At 36.5% G+C, this 24,259-nt stretch overlaps 1 protein-coding gene across 1 annotated transcript in view; it reads right to left on the bottom strand.

The window, feature by feature from the left end:
• LOC124359401 (torsin-like protein) overlaps positions 1–22,572 on the bottom strand; it is a 36,342-nt gene extending 13,770 nt beyond the window's left edge. Inside the window, exons 1-5 of the mRNA XM_046812113.1 lie at positions 22,080–22,572; positions 14,308–14,573; positions 8,214–8,365; positions 7,405–7,553; positions 759–909 (exon numbers count right to left, since the gene is read on the bottom strand). Coding sequence (XP_046668069.1) covers positions 759–909; positions 7,405–7,553; positions 8,214–8,365; positions 14,308–14,573; positions 22,080–22,248 — 887 coding nt within the window. The 5' untranslated portion in view covers positions 22,249–22,572. The remainder of the gene's footprint in view (positions 1–758; positions 910–7,404; positions 7,554–8,213; positions 8,366–14,307; positions 14,574–22,079) is intronic.
• Between the last annotated feature and the right edge of the window lie 1,687 nt (positions 22,573–24,259).

Genomic DNA, 24,259 nt, shown 5'->3' on the forward strand with positions numbered 1-24,259 from the left:
GTATTTTGCAACCTTGAGAGATGATGACGAGATATTTTTTGTGAGATGACTTCAAGAGAATTCAAAACACTTTGCAAGTGATTTGTTTTAAGTTTTTAGATCAGCATTTTTCTGTGAACAAACTTTCCTTAAAATTACTTTAATGAAATCCGAGTATAGAGCAAACCTTTTTGATAAACACCTAAAATATATTTTGATGACAGGTGTGTCAAAATTAGAGTAAAGATTGACTAACGTTTTTGGAAAAAAAAACCCAACACAACTGCACAAATTTCAAACACATACAAGAAAGACAAGGGATGGCTTGACAGAAGTTTCAATTAATGTTTCTTCAGTAACTGTAGGAATCTTAATTTTAGTAAATAAATAAATGTGTCTAGTATGGAAATGGATAGCAGGAAAGACAAAGTGCAGAAAAAAATCAGTAATGTACTCATGATATAAATGCAAAATATTTTAAATTGGTAACACAAGGTCTGCACAAAATAGATTAGTGGTCCGAATACGGTCCGCCATTTGGTGACCCCTAATTTAGCTGAAATTGTTTTGATACAGTCCGATGTGGATGTAAGAAGCTCTACACGTTTGTGCTCAAAAAACAGTAGCACACAATACGATAACAGAATACTTAAAGTCCAATACTTAAAAGTTTTTACATTGTACTCTATTGCACATGGACAGTGATGAGCAGATAAAAGATAACCTGTGAATAAGCATTTTAGAAGTTTTATCTAATAGGTCTAGAATTATTTTTTTACCTAATGGTACTTTGAATAATAGCTGGGTTGCCTTTTTGGAATGTCATCTCATCCCGGACGCAAAGAGCCACGTGTTCACGTTCCAGTGGCAGAAAGGGTATCATGTAATCTATCAGGCTATGTCTGATCAGTTCACTATGGAGAAATCCACCTGCAATAACAAAATATAACATAACAATATAATATAACAATAATTTATTCATATGTACCGTATGTAATACATGAATAGTTTCAAAAGATTTGGCCCCTCTTAGGCCATTAATTACATAAAAAATTGGAGCAAACCACTCCTTTAGTATAACAAATTAAAAAAAATTAAAGCTTGAGTTTAAAATTTATTTTTATGATAAAAGTAAGTGAAAGAATGTTTTTAAATGTTAAACAATAAAGTATAAATTAATAGTAATTTCTTATCAAAAGATTTAGATTATTATTCTATCCTTTATATATTTAGGGACTCGCAATCCTTTCTTTTTCGGCGAACGTCCTGACACCCTTACCCCAATAACCTCCTTCAAAAATATTTACTTTACGATATTTTAGCTTATTTTTTTTCTGGTGAATTGTGCAGATAGGCTGTGTTGAATTTTTTATACTCATAGAGCCCCGATATTTATAGTAAATTAGCTTAGCAGCCTTAACGCATGGTTAAAATCATTTACCATTATCTTAGCTTGCATATGGTAGAGTAAGCCTGCATGTTGTTGGTGATAAAAATATACTTGATATTAGATTTTCGGAGTCATACATTTTTTTTTTTTTATTACATAGGGGGAATGCATTTGTGCATGGAGTGTGGGACTCCCTTGCGGACTACCCCCTATGGGCCACGGAGGGCCCAGGCCGGAACCCTTTTGGATGACATCTTGCCTGGTCCGTGTATCTTGTGTCCCAACCAGGACAAAACTACTTGTTTCGGAAGCTAGGGGTCAGCCAGGCATCCGTCTTCACGCTTCTGATGAAGGATCGCATGTACATGAGTGGTGACTGCATTCCAGGCGTCCTCACTCTGCAGCATCATCTCCACAATGGTCTCTGCCGAAACATCGACAACTGTGGTGGCGAGCGTTCGCCTGGCCTCGGTGAAGTGCCCGCAAGCGAAGAAGGAGTGATGAACATCATCATCTTCCTCCAGGCAGTAAGCACACCGAGGCGACCTGACTTTTCCCATCCTGTAGAGGTACTTCCTAAAGTGACCGTGCCCCGTCAGGAACTGACACAGGTAGAAATCTATCTCCCAGTGGCCACGATCTATCCAGGATTCAAGCTCTCGAATGAGACGGAAGGTCCAGCTACCGTCCGATCCTTCCGTCCACCTCCGCTGCCAAACCTGCAGAGTCCCCACCCTGGCAGCAGCCAAGGCATCATCTCTACCCCGCTCCGCAGCCTCCCGGCAGACGGTCTGTGTCTCGATGGCCAGCAGATCAATAGGAATCACCCCAGCCACGACCGCCACGGCCGAACCGGAAACGGTGCGATAGGCGCAGGAGACCCTAAGTGCCGCTCTTCTCTGTACCGATAACAGCTTTTTACTGTATCGCCTTATCCTCATGACACCCGCCCAAACCTTTGCGCCATACAGAAGGGTTGAGTTTACAGTAGACATGAGGAGGCGTCTCTTACTTGACCTAGGGCTTCCTACGTTAGCCATCAGCCTGCCGAGAGACATAACTATCTTAGAGGCTTTGTCACACACCGCCTGAATGTGCTCCCAATACCGAAGACGGCAGTCGAGTAACACACCCAGGTACTTCGCCGCATTCCTTGTCTGAACCTCGATACCCCCCACATTCATAGAGATCAAAGTGGGGATTCTCCGTCGAGTGAGTATAACGATTTCGGTCTTTGCGACCGCCAGCTCAAGTCCATGGCTCGTCATCCAGGCATTGACCCGAATAATTACCTGATTAAGGCGTGACTGTGCCAAGTCCGGAGTCCTCGCCGTGATGACTGCAGCCACGTCATCAGCATAACCCACGAGGAAGACGTCGTGGGGCATCTCGAGGCGAAGCAAACCATCGTATGAAACATTCCATAGGTCTGGGCCGAGAATAGAAGCTTGAGCCGCACCGGCAGTGACCTCTTTCGTTCTCCTTCCGTCTTTGGTTTCATACAACAGCCGACGATTCTTCAGGTAGTCCTGCAAAACGACTAGGAGATAGTCGGGCACGCTGAAGTCCCGCTGCAACGCCTCTAGCATGTCCTCCCACCGAGCAGAGTTAAACGCGTTCTTTACGTCAAGGGTGACCAACAGCACAATCGGCCGAGCCTGGTGACAAGCTGTTTCGGCTTGCTGGACGGCACTGATAACCTCTGTAATAGCGTTCAGAGTTAAGTGTCGCTTTCGAAAGCCGTGCTGCCGGGGAGAGAGATCTCCGGCGGCTTCGATGGACGACTGCAATCTGGGTTTCAGCAACCTTTCATAGAGCTTCCCCGCGGTGTCAAGCATACAAAGTGGCCTGTATGCCGATGGGGAGTTCGGGTCACCTTTGCCTTTGCTGATCAACGCCAACCTAGCAACCTTCCAGCGCGACGGGAACACACCCGCTACCAAACATGCATTAAACATATTCAGCAGCAAAAGCGGATAACTCGCCGCCACAACCTTCAAAACCTCAGCTGGAATGCCATCAGGTCCTGGAGCCTACTTGTTGCGCATGGTAGACACCGCCGCTACAAGCTCCTGCTCCGTAAAAATGGGAACGTCTGGAACCGGTCTTGCTACTCTCTCCTCCCGCCTAACAGGGTGACTTGGGAAGAGAGCTTCCACGATTGCCGAAATCATTCCAGCAGGCGTTTCCGTGCTGTTCCCTATTCCTCCAAGCTTTTTTCTCAGAAGTTTGTATCCTCTTCCCCAAGGGTCCGAGTCCACCTCCTGGCAGAGCTCACGCCAGCATCGCGCCTTGCTCAGACGAATTGCTGCACTCAGAGCTTTCTTAGCAGCCTTATGCTCTGCCGACCTAATTATAGCTTCAGGCCGGTTTTGAGGTCGCTGCGCTCTACGTCTGCACATTAGTGCAGTTCTCCTGAGCTCGCCGATTTCGTCCGTCCACCAGAAGGCTTGGCAACGGCCCCGGTAGGGTCGTTTCCGAGGCATTGACGAATTGCAAGCGTGTTCTATCAGCTTCATGGAAGAGTCGATATAAGCCTAAACCTCAGCTGTTACAATGGACTCGGGAAACCCCGAAACACCAGCCCAGAGACGTTTCGGAGACTGTCTTCCAGCGCTTCCAACCTTTCCAGGTACTCTCGCGCGAAGTAATTGGGGGAGAGGTACACACTGTACAGTTCGAGGACTTTAGGTGTGTGCGTGACCTGGAGTGTGTGGTGATGGGCGGGAGGGGTGGCGGGGTAGCATTATGCGCTGCGTCCCGAAAACATTTCCTTTGACTCATGGTTAAAACCCTCCTTTCAGGAATCGTATTGGCCCAAATAACTCATCGCACTCGCCACAATCAGTCTTTTTGTGACAGTGCTGAGTGTAGCTTGTGCTTCGTTTTTACCGATAATGTGTGTTGAGTTAAAGTCAAAAGCCTATTCATAGTCAGGCTCGCGAAATTGTGAGTAATGTTTACACATTTATGAAGGAAGAGGCAGACCATCAAACTGTTAAAATTCTGTTGTCAAAGGCTCGCCAAAGAACTGCTGCAGCAACTGGAGTGTCAGAGCGAGTTGTGACTTGAATAAACAGTTAACTTTTTTTGGGGGGACATTTTATGAAGTGGATAAAGGAAAAAGTGTTACCGAATTTAGAACCAAATTCAGTACTAGTATTCGATAACGCGCCCTACCATAACATACAAATTGATAAAGCTCCTACTTCAAAAAGTAGGAAGCAAGATATGAAGTTGTAGCTTTCAAAAAACGGGATACCATTCTGCGACGATATCCTTTTATCCTGCTCTACAAACTTGTGCAGCTATATAAACCAAGGCATGACCGGTACGCCTTGGACGAAACTATTCAACTACAGGGTCATGACATCTTACGACTTCCGCCCTACCACCCAGACCTCAATCCCATTGAGTTAATTTGGGCCGAAGTCAACATCATGTGGTTATGAGAAATACATCTTTCACTATGTATCAAGCTAAAGCTCTATGCGAAGGCAAGATATCAAGTATGAGCGCAGAAGAGTGGTCAGTAAAGTGCAAGCACATAGAGAAAATCGAAAGGGACTATGCAGCTGCAGAACCCCAGATTGACAATATTATAGAATCCCTTATTATATAAGTTGGTTCGGATACAGACAGCAGTGACAGTGACCCAGAACAGGAGGGCAACTTGAGTGGAATTGAAGAACTCCATAGAAAAAACAATCATTTTAAGTAACATTTGATATTAGAAAATTATATTCTAGCATTTAAATTAATTAAATATTATTGAAGTGGTTGTAAACTAAATAATAAGAGAATAACAAATAATAACAATAATAGGACTTATCCTTGTTTTTCGGTTGTTATGTTGTTGTTTAACGTGTTTTTGAAAATAACGTATGTGTGAATAATAATCGGCAAATCGAAATCGTGAGTTTAAAGTTGTGAAGAGATTCTTGCGCCTTCATCTCAGCGGCTAGCACGTAAACGCAACCCTCCACACAGATAGCGTTCGTTTTTTGAAAGGGTAGTATTAGGGCTGCACGAGCACAGCTAAATTCCTCCAACTGTAAATGGTAACGCTGTTCAACTTAACCCAGGCATAACCGTCACCGGAACCATGACTCAGTACACGGACCCCACGACTGTCTGAGATCCAAACAGCCGCAGTGCCGAGTCCATCGTAAAACCAAGATGAGCTGGTTTTGGTTCGGATGGGTTCACTGACGATCACTATTTGGGCTTTGGTCTCACAGGCCAGCTGTTCAAGGACTGCGTCCGCAGCGTGACATCTCTGCAGATTGACCTGGATAAACCGGATCATTTTCGTGGCCTAGCACGGGCCTTCCTGTCGTCCTTTGTCATGCCCTCCCGTCTTTGCTCCAGGTTTTCCGGTACATAAGACGCAAGAAGGAGCTCCCATGCAAACCGCCGCCTTGTGTTCGGCGCTGCCGCATTTCCAGCAGTTACTGCTCCTATCGGGTCCGGAACAGGCTGGTGTGACCGTAGCCGAGACAGTGGAAGCATCTGTCCACCTCCACACGGCCCCGAATCCGGCAGATGACCCATTTGACCTTGATCTTCCTCTTTCGGAGTACTGTCAAGGAGTCACTCTCGAGCAGCTCAACCACGGCCTTCCTCTGTTCTTGACGGTTAGGCTTGAAGAGGGAAACCCTAATTTCGCCACGAAGGACAGGAAACTCCCTGCTTAGGGCGTCCGAGATGTCGGCTTCGGTGGTCAAGGCGTCCAGATCTAGGATCTCTAGCCTTGCCTTAGGAACAATGGAGCGAACATCGCCCCTGTCACCCACCGTCGCATTTTGCGAGTTCCAGTAATTGGAGTCATACACTTGCTTACAGAATAAATACAGTTTCATCTATTTTTAAATTATAAATTTTCTAGCTTTTGCATCTCTTAGAAATATTTTTTAAGTTAACGATTTTGTGCTTCCTTAATGTACATAGAAGTTGCACTGTGATACTGGTGCATGGCTAATCTTTAATTTCTAAGACTGTATATTTTCTATTGGTGTTATTTGAATATTGCTTTTGAATATTGCAACCCATAGTTACCCCACTGCTATTTATATTTTTGCTTTAATTTTGTATTTTGCTTCTACTAACTATCATTATTTAACCAATTAATCATTCTGACCTGGACTCTTACAATAACTACTGAATACGACTCCCCGACCAAGTTATCAGTGCAGACTACTCCACTTACTAGTAATAACTCACTGACCGACGTATTAATTAACAATACAGTCTATTGGTTTGATCTTGGAAATTTTAGGATCAAAGTTTGATTTCTAAATTCGAAATTGCTTGAACAATAACTTTCATAAAACAAGAAATTTGTATGCTTTTTGGGCAGGATTATTTTTATTTGTCTACTTCTTCAAAATTTTATTGGAGTTGACGTGATGAAGTAAGCCCAATTTTGGAAGTATCGGTTTCTTCCGCAGGGCCATCTGATTTGATTCCAAACAAAAACTAATAGTTATATTATATTCTCGAACCCTGGAAATTTCTAACCCAGCTCGACTGGCTATCTAGCAAGTTGCGAATATTTTTGCTTGCCCCGAAAATAAAATCGCAACGTAATCTAACTTCTGGATAGCCCTTTTTTTAACCTGCCTTAAAGTATAAATTATTTTTTTAAGTAGATAAAAGTGTAGTTATAACAAAACTAAATAGTTATAAAAAGTATATGAAAGGCAACACTTTTATCTACTTGTTTACATAATTTAAACCTTAAGGCACTTGTCGTATAGAAAAATAAGCTTAATGTATTCTGTTGTCATAAAAGTTTGCCACATGCTTTGACTGCAACACGACAGTTTTGAAACTAGAGGGCTATCTAGAAGTTAGATTACGTTTCACACGTAGCCGCTAAAGGTTATATTGTCTATATATTTATATATATATTACTTATTAAAAAATGTATTAGCAGTTCTCTAATTACGCAACATTTCCCTGGTGTCTCATTTCTAAGTATTAATATTTATTTATAGTGCTGATGACAACACTTCTTGTAGACCAGTCCTTACCTATTTCATTGAAAGATGCTGTTTTCAAAGGCTGCTCAAAGTCCTTTAAAATCAGTTTCTCTCTTGGGATTCCCTCTAAATGTTTCTGGTATGTGATGTTTGTTATGAGTTGATCACCCGTGTTTGAAATAAAAATAAAGATGGTTTCTCTGTAACATTCAACAGCATTAAACCTTAGAGCCAAAATTTTAGTATTAGTATTATAAGAGAATTTTATTGTCATAAGGAATATGAGTCAATTATGTATAGAAAAAGTCTTGTCAATCAATCCTAGACAGTGAACAAGGGCGTGAAATGTGTGGGTCTGATTGAATAATGTCTTGAATGACTAAAATGTATACAATAAGTCTTGTCAATCAATTCTCGACAGCAAACGGCCAGTGCAACAAGAGAGTGTACAGCTTAGTATTCGCTTCAGGCCAAATGTGTTGGTCTGACTGAATAATTCCCCTATACCAGACTTCTATTGCTGTGCCCCAACTGTTATCGATTGACACACGAGCTAATGCACTGTGTGAGAACACCATAGACATACATCATCATCTCAAATCTTGTAAATCATGACCCTGTGTAGGTGGCACAAGTACTGCCATGTTTTCAAAGTTGACCATGTGATTTAAATATAAATACATCTTCAGTACACTGAATAGGAAGACAACTCTACATTTTTATGTGCAACCTTATTACCAGGAGGAATTTGGTAATCTAGTAAAGATTTCAGAGTATCACAAAACAAGGATTAAATGCAAGTTTTAAATACAAGTCATGCCTTGCCTACGTGTTGATGACAAGCAAAAACTATGTCTTACCTAAAATCATAGCCATTGACCTCATTATTGTAATCTAGATAGGGTTTGATTCCATCCAGGACGTAAGGAGGGTACTTCTCCACTTCATCAAAAACAAACATCGCTCTAGGACATTTATACACAGTTTCTTCCAATTCATTCTGAAGTCTTTTCTGAAATGTAATAAAAGTTGATTTATGTAACAAATAACATTATGAGTGTGCATCTGTGTTAAAATAAACTTTTAATCACACATTATAAATTCGAGATTGGTCTATTCAACCACAAATAGAAGGAAATCATCTGGCTTTGAAATTAATTAATCTGTGCATCACACTTCTTCATGGATCCAACAAATTTATTAATTTTAAAGGATTACTTATTCATTATCTGATAAATAATAAAAACAACACTTTAATATGAATGTTAGTTTTACTTTTTATATTAGTAGTTTTATTTTTTGTACACGAGACGCTGTCTCTTGAAAGCATTACTCTACCCATTCTCAACAGACCATAGATTTGCATACAGATTTTAGCAAACCAAGAGGGAGAGTCAGTATAATATGAGGACAAGTGTACAGATAACCAAGTATCTATGTACTGTCTATTTACAACTGAATCTATTTGTGAAAAATCATTTCATGGAAATGGCTGGGAAGGGTAGTTCTAGGAGTGGAAGTGGGATCACAGTGGATGCTACCACAACATTTGAGGGACTGGAAAAGTTTCATTTCTGTCTGGTCTGTCTATCCACATGATATCTCAAAAACGAACTGACCTGTAGAATTGTAAGTTCCCATGAAACTGCATTTCGACATAGACAAGAATGAGTGGTATGATGGTGCATGTACAACCATAAATTTGGTAAGATTCATTGAGGACTATCCCCCAGTAGGCTGGTACAATTTCTATTCTGTCTGCTGAAGGAATGTAAAAATCTCTTTTTTGTATGATTGTGTTTGTCTATCTGTCCACAGGACATCTCCAGAATGAAATGAAAATTTTACAAGGAACCTCAGCAAACCCTGGCACTGCCGTAGCAGATGTTTCGCTAAGGTATATTAATAGTCAATAAATCGAACTTTATTCCTCTTTGTATGGTTAGAAGCAAGCAAGAAACTATTTTGACTGTGACCAGCTGACTGGGCTGCCTGTATATAGTCTGTAAATGTAAATAGCAGTCTGATGTTGTGTTTTTGGTGTCTGTCAATTAATTTATTTTTAGTTTATGTTTGGTTTTGTTTTGGTTATTAGTAATACATGAAGTCACACTTAAATTTAGGTAGTCACACAAAAAATCAAGTAACTTTGAGAGAACTATTAGCTGAATTGGAACCTGCATCCTTATCAGGCTTGTTCAAGGTTAAATATTTTTTGAATGTAAAAACTATAGCAACAATAATAAGTGAGTACTATAATTACTTTAGTTTTTCTGAAAACAATGGTATATAATAGTCATATTATATAGGTTGAATTTCAGTGATGAAAATATTAATGAATATAATTTATTACTATTATTTAGAATATTCTGAAAACAATGATATATAATAAGTTGTATATTTGAAGAATTTAGAGAGGTTTATAAGAGTTTAATGTAAATCTTACAAAGGCCAAAAAAAGAATGCCAGTAAAGGAGCAGATACCACCAGTTTGAGGGTTAATGTTGAACACAGTCAACAAAGATGCTACTATGAAACAAAAACTCAAGTGTACTAGTGGTTTTCTCGGTTTATGACAAGCCTCGTTCTGAATGTCCATCAACTGCCTAAACAGATGGAAATATTCAGAAAATTAAAGAAATATGCTTTTAGGCCATTGTCAGACTATTGATTAAATGTTAGAGATAAGTGGATTATCTTGGAGCTTGGTTCAGCGAATTTTATCCAAAGATTTGGGAATTAGAAGGTTCTCTACCAAGTTTGTGCCTCGCGTTCTGACTGACAATAAAAAAGAACTTCATGCTGAAACACGTTGTGATTTGAAACAGAAACTTGAAACCTATCCACAAATCCTATCATAGGTAATTCTTTACTGGTGATGAGTCATGATGCTATTTCAGTTCACACTGTGTTCAAACATTGTTAAACACAAAGATTAACTGTAATAGTATTAACAATGTTTTAACTCATTGTGACCTAGAAAAACTTGTTAATGGTAACAATACCAGCCTAAGTTAACCAAAACAACAAAAGAAAATCACTAAACACTTTATGGTTGTAATATAGAGTTATAATACATACACGTTTTTGGGAGTACTTATTGATCAAAACTTAAATTGGAAATCACATAAAATTATTTAGTAAATAAATGATCATGTTTAAGACAAGACAAGACAAGACAATATGCTTTATTAACAACATCATCAAGACATGTTACAGAGTCAAACAGTTTTTAAAAGTGAATTGTATTATTAAATGAGAGGTCTATTTAAAATTCATCATTCCATGAGAAGAACTCATCGAGCGTGTAGTATGCGTGGTCTTGCAGCCAACACCGTAAGGTTCTCTTTATAGCTCTTGGGTTGTCTTTCAGATGATCTGGTAGCTTGTTGAACAGTTTAATTCCAGCATATGATGGTTTTTTCTCGTACAATGCTGTTCTATGGACTGGTAGAGTGTAATCCCCTGCTTGTCTAGTGTAGTGGCCGTAGAGATCTCTTTGTTTTGGAGGATTCTTAGTTATGCAGTAAAGTATGGTTTCTATGATTTAAATGGATGTTACTGTCAATATTTTCCAGTTTTTGAAGATGTTTCTGCAGCTCTCTCTAGGTCCTATTCCAGCCATTAACCTTATTGCTTTTTTCTGCATCACCAGAACTCTGTGGAGATTGCCAGCTGAAGAAGCACCCCAGACTGCTATTCCATAACGCAGGTGGCTTTCGAATAACGCATGATATGCTGTTCTCGTGGCTTCATGAGTACTAGTTGTCTTGGTTCTCTTTAATGCAAACAATGCTGAGTTAAGCTTTAGGCAGAGGCTGTTTATATGGTTTTTCCAGCGCATGTTCTCGTCAAGTATTATGCCAAGATGTTTAACTTCATCAGCTGCTTGGATATTTGGTAGTTCAGTTACAAGGGCCTTTTTACTGCCTAGAGTCATTTGTTTTGTTTTTTCTCATTGAGAACGAGGTCGTTTCTCATTGTATATTCTTGAGCCATGTTGAAAGCTATGTATGTGTTAATTTCCAATTGTTCAGTATTTCTATTAGCTGCAAGCAGAACTGTGTCGTCTGCGTACATGATCATTTGACAATATTCTCTCAAGTGTTCTGGAAAGTCATTTATAAATAAAATAAACAAAACTGGTCCAAGGACCGAGCCTTGTGGAACTCCTCTTCTCACTGGTAGGGGGTGAGATTGTAGTGATTGTGTGAGTTCCTTGGTTGTTTCCTTTAGTTCCACTATTTGCTTTCGTCCTTTGAGATAGCTTTCAAACCAACTGAGTGGTGTTTGTCTAATACCAACATTTTGAAGTTTAGTCAATATGAGTTCATGTCCAAGGCAATCAAAGGCTTTACTGAGATCAAGGTATAAGCTGGTGATAGTGTTGCTGATCTCCATATTGTCAATTATATATTCAGCTAGGTCAATAATTGCAGTTGTGGTAGATTTTCCAGAGATGAATCCATGCTGCTTGTCAGTTAGTATTTGGTTCTCTCTTAGATACTTTAGGAGTCTAATAAGAGTTACTTTTTCAATAAGTTTTGAGATTGATGGGAGAAGAGAGATAGGTCTGTAATTGGCAATGTTTTGAGGGTCACCTTGTTTAAATTTCGGATAGATTTTAGCAATTTTTAATTTTGATGGGAAGATGCCTTTCTGAATGGACAAATTTGTGATTTTTACAAGGGGTGTTATGAGTTCATCAGCACAACATTTAAGTATCTTTGTTGATATTTCATCTACTCCAGAGGAAGATGAACTCCTTAGAGACCTTACAATTTTGTACATTTCATCAGCTGTGGTTGGTTCCAAAGTTGTTAGAGTTTCTCTTAGAACTGCTTCGACATGTTGAGTGGCTAGGACTGAATCACTGTTTATGTCATTTATTTTAAGCGTTTCTTCAGCTATGTTTGCAAAAATTTGTTAAAACAATTAGCTATTCTTTCAGTATCTGTCAACAGTTCTCCGTCATGATATACTTCTATTTTAGTAGTTTTAGGGCCTATCTTCCTTTGCCTCTCATTGTTTACAGTGTTCCAGATAGCTTTGGATTTATTATCTGCTTGTTGTATGTATGTAGCATTGGCCTCCTGTCTTGACTGTTTAAGTTTTTGGTCATATGTTTTCTTAAGTTCGGTGGCAGCCCGTTTGTCATCTTGATTTCCAGTTAGGAAAAACTTATCTTGTGCTTTCAGGAATTCTTCTTTAAGGATAGACATTTCTCTGGTATAAGTAATCATTTTTCCCTTTTTTTGCTTAGCGCGAGATCTCACCTTAGGGCAAGTCCAGTCAAGTGCAAACTGGAAAGATGCGCCAAAGTGGAAATATGATTCGTCTACCTCATTTGAATTAATGACGGAGTCCCAAGTTTCCATAGATTTGCATACAAAGGTTTTATGTAATACAGTTTAAATTTAAACCCGGACAGTTGTGTATTATGTCTGCATATAGTTTTGAAATACAGCATTACTGTCTGAGGAACCTAATTACATTAAAAAAACTTGGATGTCTCAAAAATTGTTATTAACAGTTATGGTGGGAGTTAAATTACAGAACTAACTGCAAACTATTATTTTGAAAATTAAAAGGTTTTACATTACTATCCCTATATGTTTATGAAATTTTGAAATCTGTCTAAAATACTGTAATCCACTTTACTTTCAAAGATTTAATGTTGAACATTCACACAATCTCATCATAAAAATTTACTGACTTCCCTAATCAAAATTTAATCATGTTCAAAAAAAGTTTTTATACATGGGTACAAAAATTTTTAATACGATTCAAATTCTTTGAAACATTTTCCTAAATCAACATATGACAAAATTGTTAAGGAGCTATTACTGGTGAAAGTCTATTATAATATTGATGAAATGTTAAATGATGGCTTTGATTAATTTTGTAGTACATATATTATTCACTTAACTAGTGACTAAACAGTACGATTTTTTAGGGTTAATTGTAAGACAGGGCCTTTTTTTTAGGGTTAATTTGCCATTTTGTACATTATGAAATAATACGAATAGTCATTTGATTGATTGATTTTTGATTATTAATTTTTTATCATGTTTTTACTGTTTTATGTAATTACAGTAATAATTATTTTACCACGTTTTATTTATGTCATATTATATAAAGAAACAAAATACTATGACAATACACCAGTCTGTGAATACTTTTGCACAAATGTCCTGTGCAACAAATAATTTTATCTGATTTGATTTGAACTAAGATATAATATGTCTATTCTAACAATTAACTCTCTACTTGGTATAATTTACTGTATATGTTTTTAAAAAAAAAATCAAAATTAAAATTCTGAACTATTACATTATAGTCGGGCTTAATACTATCTAATAGTAATCAAGTAAGTAAATAAGTTAAAACTAAAATTTATGTTGTAAATATGAAATATTATCATAAAATAAAACCAGAGAACTACTCAACATCCATCTGGATTTCTGATCTTCCGACGTACAGAAGACAATAAGACTGCATTAAATCGTTGTAACCAATCATCTGATATTAAATTGGGAAGAGGAGTTGCCTGAGGAAAAATATGTTTATTACTCAGTTAACAGAGCATAATTACATAAACATACTGTACTTACTCTCAAAGGATTAACATGGGAATTTTGTAAGAGAGTGGGGTTGAGCCTTACTGCCATATATTTAAAATCCACAAAAAAAATTTAGAGTGTAAAAGCTTTCAGTTGATACCAAATTTGTATACAAAATAATATATTTAGGTACCTAAAATTGCCATGCAAAAATCAAGAAATTCTTTTCATAATGTAGATAGATTATGCTGTGTGCCTAATTCAAATTTTCCATGTCAATCTCATAATTGTGTTCTCATATGGTGATTATAAACTCCATGACACAATCCAGTGAGATATAACATATCCACATTCAAGGTAAGGATACAGTTTGGGAAAAATTTTTTCATACCTGGTAATTATGAAGCTCTGATTCCTTAGGAAAGTGAAGTTTAGCGAAATATGTTTTTACAAACTTGCTTTTCCCTCCCTTCTTGAACCAGTTCTTTACAATAAAATCTGCAACATAACCCTTTCCTCCTCCTGGCCATCCGTGGAAATTAAGAACTAATGGCTTTCTGCGGTAACTTTTCACTAGATGGCTTTCTAAAGCTAAGAGAATTATTTCTGTAGCTAAATCTTGGCCGTACACAAATTTCTCCAAGTCTCTCTCCAAACCTGCAACAAAATTTAATATACTGATCACGGTTTTTTTATTTTATAATAACATTTTAATACTCAGTATTAAGATCATCTGCTATCTTGACAACTTATAAGCAGGTAATTTTCAAATTAAATACAAAATTGCACTAATATATCTTTAAAAAAATATGTTGATTACACTGCATAATATTTGTTTAATCACTTTAAGGTGCGCTCTACCCCAGGCCAGAAATCGCAGTATGATGTTTAAAAAATCCACAGGGAGCAAAATTGATTAAAGGGAGGGCAATGAATAGTTGCTGTGGAAGGGATTCAAACTTCCCGAGCGCCGACATTTGCAGAGCGGGGAAGACCCGAGTCAGGTGCACCCAAGCAAGGCTGACTTACACATGTGCACAATTTTGTATTAAACATGAATAGGCTAATAGGTCTTTCACTCTTCAACCACTTTACCTATGCCACATTTTGTGTTTTTTTTTAAATCTGTTATTCACATTAGTCTGCCCCTATACACTGACAGTAAGATACATACAAAGATGCACACGAAAACTATCACTTAAAATATAAAAAATACTGTATAGTATAATTTTGGCAAAACATGATACATAAAATATTATAACATAAATCAAACTGTGGGAATTATTTTCCTTCAAATATTACAAGTGAATAGGTTTACATGACACTTTCACGTTTTATTACAGTACATGTTTTAGATTTCTTAATACTGCGATGTACCACAGGCCAGAAATTGCAGTATCGGGATTATGCTATAAAATGTATTAGTAAAATATATTTTATATTTGTTAATTTGAAATGCGGTTTATTGAAATATTTGAAAAATGACAGAGACATAATCACTCCAGTCATATTGTCAGGTAAAGGTGTCTACCAATCTGGAATAAGTGGAAAAACTGGGCAAGTCAGTAATTGTTATAAAAACCATAGAACAGTTAAATAGTTTTAATTTAACTACACAAACCAACACAAGTTAATTAACACTTTGGTAAATAATATAAACCCACATATTTCCTTTTTTATATACTGGATTAGTTTCAAAATGAATGAAATGTATCTTACATCTTTCTTAAAATTTGGGAAACTACACATTTTAGTTATAGAATCAAGAATCAAGATCTTTATTAGTCTTTAAACACAGTACACATATGCAATTGACTTCGTCAAAATACTTTTCAGTAATACGAGTAATTACAGTTATTTTGTACAACCACTCTAAAGTTTAAAATAATATTAATAAAATAGAAGATTTAACAAGGATAATAAATTAATAAATAATTAACAACAAGAACATTACAAATAACAATAACAAGAGAATAAAAACAATGAAAGAATGAAACGTTACTAAAAACTTATATCTCTAGTATCACAGGCAAATTGTTCATTGACACAATAAAGTGCTTTTTCTTTTAACAAGCCATTAATTACAGACTTATTAGTACTTATTAACCAAGCTCCTTCTGGCAATTTATTGAAAAGTTTTATTTCCATATAAATGTGACTTTATAAGTTTCCTGTATTATAATCGTGAGTATTTCCTATTATTTGATATTCATTTAAATTTTCTTTAACTTTCATGAGACAATAAAAAATATATATACAAGGCAATGTCATAATGTGAAATTCTTTAAAAATAGGCAAACACGTCTTTCTGTCTGGTACTCATTTAATTATTCTAAGAGCTTTCTTCTGCCATATAAAAGCTTTATTAGATACTCTACTGTTACCCCATAAATTGACACCGTATATGAATGTGTGTGAAAAAAAGCATAGTAAGATATAATGAGCATTTTGTTACTAACACAGAACTTAAGCTTACGAAGTAAAAATACAACTCTAGCTAACTTTTTACAAACATTTTGTACATGGCAATCGCAATTTAACTTACTATCTAAATAAATACCAAGCAGTTTAACAGTTTTAAAATTTTCAAACATATTATTCATTTTAAAACAAATTTTTTCAGTTTTATTTTCATTTACTACTAAAAAGTTAGCTTGAAACCACTTATTTAAAACAGCAATTTTTAACATAGCGTCTTGATCTAATAAAAGATTTTCAATAACATTATTACTATGTAAAAGTGTGGTGTCGTCAGCATAAAGGACAGATTTACATGGAACATTAAAAATACAATATTTACTGTCCTTACTACACAAAAATATTAATGTTGCATTTAAATTAATAACACACACAGACCTAGGTGAACTGTTTTTTGCCTTTTAACATACCACTAGTCTCCACAAATGTAAGGGATAACATAGGTTTATATGTGAATTAAATTAATTACTATATCAGCTGCTCATGTGTACTGCATTATAGTAACAAAAACATCTAATGTTTATCTCTCACAAGAAGTATCTTCGGTTAACTAGTTTCAGCAATATGCATTTGAGGTAAAAAGTTAAAAGTGGAATTTGCATATGTTTAAGCCAGAACTCATAATTTTCACAATTTTTTCTACTGATAACCCATAAAGTGTCCATACTATAAATAAGCAGAATTCTTTTCCTGTTATAGGAAATTGTCCTTGTATCTGGTAATAATAACTGTGAGTCACTTTTAATTTTAGTACTCTTCCAGCTTGCAAAATCTGATAATGTTTTCCATACAGCATCTGCTGGTGTTAAATCTTTTACTGCAGCTGAACATTTAACCTGTAAAATAAATACAGGGTGAGTCTAAAAGGACTTTACAACTTTGAAATTATATAGATATTTATTGACTTTACTTACAGACTTGATATATGTGTCATTTTGTAGCAAATTACTTCAAGTTTTTGTCATATTCTTATTTCGGTTCGATGTGACTTCCATTAGTGATACGGCAAACATCCCACCGGTAATCAATTTCTCGCCACACCCGTTCTAGCAAATCTGGCGTAACTTCAGCAACCGCAGCTGTGATTCTTCTTAGATCTGCAAAACTGGCTGGTAGAGGTGGAACATACACTTTATGTTTAATGAAACCCCATAGAAAAAATCCATAGGAGTCAAATCGGGGGAACGAGGTGGTGCATGACCAATGCCCAATCCAGCGACCTGGAAAACGACCGTTTAGGAAATCCCTAACATCTGTTAGGTAGTGAGGTGGTGCTCTGTCTTGCTGGTAATAGAAAGGAGCATCCTGTTGTTCATCTTCATCAATTTGAGGAATCAAAAAATTCTGCAACATATCAAGGTAATTGATACCAGTGACAGTTCTCTCCATGAAGAAAAATGGCTCATACACTTTAAATTTACTCATCGCACAAAACACATTCACTTTTGGACTGTCCCGAACTCGTTCAAGGGATTCTCTTGGGTTTCCGTTCCCCCAGATTCTGCAGTTATGGGTGTTCACTTTACCACTGATATGAAAAGTACTCTCATCACTGAAGATTATTGAGTTCAGGAATGTCTCATCTTCCCCCATTCGATCCAACATTACAGCACAGAGAAAAGCAGCACAAGCAGCTTTAACTAAATCAGTTATATGTTGTACCATCGTAAGTCTGTATGGTTTTAAGTGCAAACGTCTCCGTAGCACTCGCCAAACTGTCTTTTGTGGAATTCCAGTCTCCACAGCTGCACGCCGCGTTGATTTTTTAGGACTACGGACAAAGGTTTCCCTGACCTGTTCGACAGTAGCATCACTAACCTGTGGGCGACCTGGCGATTTCTCATGACGAACACAACAACCTGTCTCGACAAAATTCTTGTGCCAACTGTAAATAGAAGGCCTGCTTGGAGGGTCTCTTCCGTATTCTGTGTGAAATCTACGCAGAATTTGTTTCATGAAACAATAACACACAGCGAGCACGCTCCGCACCAGTGAAAGTAGCCATTTTAGTACAGACGAAGCTGGCGCTTGCAGTGGCGGAACTTGGTACTACAGCACTACGGGAGTCAAACTTGAAATAATTTGCTACAAAATGACACATAAATCAAGCCTGTAAGTAAAGTCAATAAATATCTATATAATTTCAAAGTTGTAAAGTCCTTTTAAACTCATCCAGTACAAATATTAACTACCAATTCCAACACATTCATTAATTATATATACAGTTATAAGGAATTCAATCTTATATTTTAACTCAGCAATAACACAATATTATATTTAATTCATTTATTATTAACATACTATATACTTTTTTTAGGCTTGAATTCCTTATAACTGCACATTAAAAAGTAGTACAAAGTATTGAAAAACATAACAGAATGTTTAATTTTCATGAGCCTACATGCTAAGAGCGAAAGCAGGAATAATTAAGTAACCCATTTGTAAAGAGTGCATCAATTTCCAGTTACAGAGTGAATATAACTTCAGCGGTTCACTCTCTAGTTGGAGGAAAATGAGCCACTCTTTGTAAATGGGTAATCTTTTCATTTATTCTCTTTTAGTGTGTATATAACAATTACTTGATATATAATTTACCTCAACTAATTCCTTTTTGTCTATAATGCCATCAGGTGAAGAACTTGATCTATGAAGAGTCCGCACTCTTTCACTTTGACTCCTATGAAGTTCATCCATGGTGTAGTAGGCTTCATTCTACAGATATTCCCAAAAGTTTATGTTGTTAGTCTCTTTCTGCAAATTATTTACTGGGTGATTTGACATGGATTGACCCTGCGCTCTTGTCTCCACAATTCACAAGTGCTCAGGTCATGACAGTCTAATTCTAACTGGGTCTGGATTTCGGTATCAAGTTTGAGTGAATTTAAAAAAGTATTTTTCTTGTGTTTAAACTCATCTGGTTCAACATCCACATTAGCAACATCGCCATAATCATGGTCAGGGGAAAATGAATGAAATTTCTTCGTCTTCTATTCACGAAAAAGTGATATTCTTGTCCTTGTCCTCCTCTTACATCTCCAGTAAGCAAACGTTTTAGAGTGTATTCCAGAACTATGACCAAACAAACTTTTTATGTATACAGTGATTTACTTCTATTTTTACATAATATTTAAGATCATGTAATAAATTTATTTTGAAAATAAACTTTGTATTAATTGTATAAATTTTTAATAAGATGTATCTCGGCCTTTTAAAATTATATGCAGCGATTTTTTTAAAGATAAAAAACCCAGGGAGCCAGGCCGAAACATGTATTAACCCTAGAGATGGCATTGTAAATTCTCTGTAGTAGCAGGGTATTTTAGGCCAACTGATCGTGTATTTTTCAAATGTATATTACTTACCTCAACTAATGCTCCAAACTTATTATACATAATTTTTTTCATAAAAGAACACAGAAAAACAATTTTTTTCTTGTCATACATTTTTGATGCGGCAAAAAGATTTAAAGAAGTAAAAAAATAAAATTTTATCCTCGGATTCCGTTTTGTACTTGACTTCAACGCATAAAAAAAAAACCATTCTAATATATATTGTATCTAGAATTTAATGGTGATAACAGAAATATATAGTATATAGGTATGACTTTAAAAATCCATATTTACACTTTTTATGTTTTTTTACGGAAATGTACCGACGCACTTATTTTTGATGCACAGGGATAAGACATAAAGCCAATTTATAAATGTTGACATATAATGTATTCAATGCCTTAAAACCATTTTTATGAATCATTTTGGTTATAAATCAATTAAAACATAAATAATATAAAATGTTAATAAACTATTTCTAAAATCACCTTGATAATCAACATTGAAGTCAGATTCCTCCCCTTCATCACTTGAAACAAGTTCACCCACTAGTAGTTCTCTCAAGTCACTTGATCTATATCTCTAAAGTGTTCACTAATTTTATCACAAATTATTTACAAAAATATGTGTAATAAACTATTATTTAGCTCGGTACTTTGGGATTATACCGACCACACCCAGACATGAATCGTTATTTCACATTTCGTTTCTACTGATTACTAGATTAGCGTAGAACAATATTTCGTCAATATAAAACAGGAATTGTCTTATCGCAAACCCCTCCCCATCCTCAGACAGAGGTCAAAGTCGAGCGTCTAGTAGATAACGTGATTGCAGAGTCTCGCCGCCCGTTCAGCTGGTGCATCGCTTTGTTGTACTTCCGTGTTTTACCTCTACATTTCTCCAAACACAAAAATTCAACAAAAACAAACATTTACCAAACTAAACTCTTTATTTAAAAAACACTCAAAACTTGTTTTTATTCTTGATCACATTCCGCCACCCAAAATGCGAGTGCCTCCGGCCATCAGCGCGGGCTTCGGCAGCACCTTCGGTGCTGCCCCGCGCTGATGTCGACGAAAGAAAAACATCCCTCGAGATAGTACCTATCAGTAAAATATCAAATTCTAGAGGGGCTAATCAGAAATATAAATTGAATTGTAATGGAAAGGTAATTATGTACCGTGCAAATCACGTGATGCCGCGCGGCCTGCCGTAATCAGGATTCTCGAGAAAGATAAGATAACAGCGACAACAATACCGATCACAATACCTGGAAATGCTTGTAAGTTTGTAATTTTGTAATTGAAGAGTTGTTTTTTCGTTCTATCATGTTTGTTTCTATAAATTTCTATTTTTGTGTTCTTCATACTGGTGTGGTCGGTATAAATCCCAAAGTACCTTTAGCTCATAAGTAATAACTAGCTGAAATAAACTCCAAACTATGCTCTTGGAACAACACAAGAAAGTAAATATAAATGTTGTGCAGTAACAACCACTGTCAGACACAACTGCACGGGCGGACCAGATGGCCAATTCTGTTTATTTATATCCATAGAGGATATCTAAAAATAGTATAAAACCTAATAAAACACGTTATTATTGTAAAGTATGATTCTTCATTTTTCCAAATATATGATTTTTATCATAATCAGATTATATTTACTCCTTCAAAAATAACGTAATGCGACGCAATGTAATTGGGCCGGAATTCCGGCACCCACTTCTAGAGTTAAGGGTCCAAGGTATAAAGTGTTGATTTGGTAGGCTTAACAGTAGTAATTATTTTGTTAAGGTTGCAGTATAGTAAGCGGCCACCACCATCACAATCTAATAAGGGTACCAAATAATTGATAATAATTAAGTTAATAACGCGAAACTCGTATTTTGCTGCTCCGGCCGTTAATGTGACAATTACCGAAATACCTAAACTATCGAATACACAAACATTCTAATTATAGTTAATAAGAATTTATATTACCAGCTCTTTAATGTATTGTATAACTTTTGTATATGTGTAAGTGCACTTTAATATTGTTCCAAATTAATTCAAAGTAAAATCATGTGTATGTTATTTGAGTATTTAATGGCTACTTAAGTACAATGGAAATGTAGGAGTGTTTTATTTATGTTGTGACACTGTCAACTATATGTTCCATGTTTTTATTACATTATTACTTTAGATATTAAAATAGCTGAGCTACACTGTAATTTGAAATAGTCCTACCTGTAAAGTAATTCGGTTCAATATTTTGGTTTTGGTAGTTTAGATAATCATGAATATCGACATCATTTTTTGAACCGCTTATTATACCGCAGCCTTTGTTAATTTTATGATATTGCAATAAATACTTACCAACTGTACTCTCAGTAACCCATCTCTCATCACACTGCTCAGAAATCACACTTAGAGAATAATATGAAACACTATTTTTCAAGCCACCAAGAAAACTTTTTATATCAAACCCTAAAGCATGGTAATACAAAAGTTCAATTAATATAATGATACATAATAAAGCTCGCATTTTATATTACGAATATCGGTGAATTCAGGTTAGCCACAAACATATAAACCACAAATATAACTTGTGTTTAAAGTAAGAAAACTACAAATTAGCTATCCCAAGCCTTCATAATTGGCCTATTTCAAAACTCAATAAAAAAACTATCCAATAAACTTCTATGTCTATTAGAATTACGGTAACATTAATTTAAAAATAGTACTAAGCAAGATAACAAAGAACAGTGCAAGTAAAAGATAAAGTAAAATAATAAAATAATCGCTTATTATAACCTAATATCAGATACAATTCAGTTAAAAAACACCGGCGGTCCGGCTGTGTTTTTGTTTTAAACGAGCCGCAGAACAAGTCCTGATTTTTTTGTTTGCAATTTAAACAGGTGTTCCTATTCTAACCATGCAGTTTAACTTTTCATGGTGGGTTCAGGCCGTTTGAGAAAGGATTTCGGATATTTACCATTGTTATATGCTACAAAGAAAATTATAACACTACTAGGAAACCTAAATAAATAACAATCAAACAAATCACAAGCAATCAAATTCGTGCACGTACACTGAGGTCAAGGATCAAAACACAAGACTGGAGATAGCTGCTCTTTACTCCGACATTTGCCTTCAGATCCTGTTCTCTTTGTTTGAGATGACGTGACGCGACACCACAGTAAATGCTGACATTGGTTTTCTCACCAGTGTCCCTCTGTTAGTTCTTTCGGTTGAGACGAGTTGTTGTCTTGGCTCCTGTGGTGTGATATTACTTGGTTCCATTCTTTATAGTCTGGACTTCATGCCTGTCGTCTACCAGGTATCATTATACCTTTGAGTAGCAGTTCATTGCAACACAAATGTTTTCAGTACAGCGCTGGAGATGACTCGCGTTAGCGCCTGGTTGTTGTGGTTTCTCAATTACTCGTGAAATGAAAATGAAAAATTCTTTATTTATACAGGCAAAGTTAGGGCCGCATGGCCCTTTCTTACACTTAACCTGTGAAGTACAACCGTGACCGATCGGTCACGGACTGTCCCGAAACCTCCACCACTCCTACCCCTACCGCGAATGCGCCATGTCTAGTGCAGTTTTGAACATAGCATATCTCCACGTTTTGCGGTTATTTTCATACATATTTTGGTTTTGCGTAAGCGTTTTGAGTAAGTGTATATAGTTACATCGAAATGAAAAGGTTTATTGTAACTGTAACAAGCGGTGGAAGTGGAGACGCGTCAGTGAGGGCAGGTACGAGTAGTGGCGTCAGTGACAGTCAAGTTCAAAATGAGGACCCGGGTGACATGGCAAGTGTAACCACGCGTTCTCCAAGTCCAAGTGGACCAAGCGTAGCCAAAGTGCGCGAGTATGATGACAGTTATTTATCACTTGGTTTTACAAAAATGGCCAAGAACGGCCCCAGTGCGTAATGAGCAAAGCCGTCCTGGCCTCTGACAGCATGAAACTTAACAAACTAAAAAGACATCTTGACACTAAACATGGAAGTATCGCAAACAAACGCAGAGAGCTTTTTTGAACGAAAACATAATTGTAGAAAAAAATGCTTAAATGTGTTAAGCAGTGTTAAATCTACAAAAAATTCTTTTTCTAACATTAAAAGCGTACCTTCAAAGGCTTTGTTTGCATCTTATCAGATCCCTCACAGAATCGCACACTATTGGAGAAGACCTGATTTTACCAGCAGCAATTGATATGGTTTTAACTATGTTTGGAGAATCCATGAGTCAAGAGTTGAAGGCCATAAATACAAAATTGTAATTGTTTGTATAGAATTTTTTGTTTGATTACGATTAAACCTATTGCCCCATTAGGCTCTAATATATTATGCACAAAATGAGCAAAACTAAGCAAATACAAGTTGACTGTAAAATTTCAAAAGCGACTCACTTATAATATATAGTACGTTTACATGTAATGGGGAGCCGGCTACCAGCTGGATTATGCAGGGGGGCTTGAAGCAAAAAGTTTGAGAACCGCTGGTCTAAAGTAATACAAGTTGTATCGATGGACACAT

The sequence above is a fragment of the Homalodisca vitripennis genome, chromosome 4, assembly GCF_021130785.1.
Source record: "Homalodisca vitripennis isolate AUS2020 chromosome 4, UT_GWSS_2.1, whole genome shotgun sequence".
Classification (NCBI taxonomy): Eukaryota; Metazoa; Arthropoda; class Insecta; order Hemiptera; family Cicadellidae; genus Homalodisca; species Homalodisca vitripennis.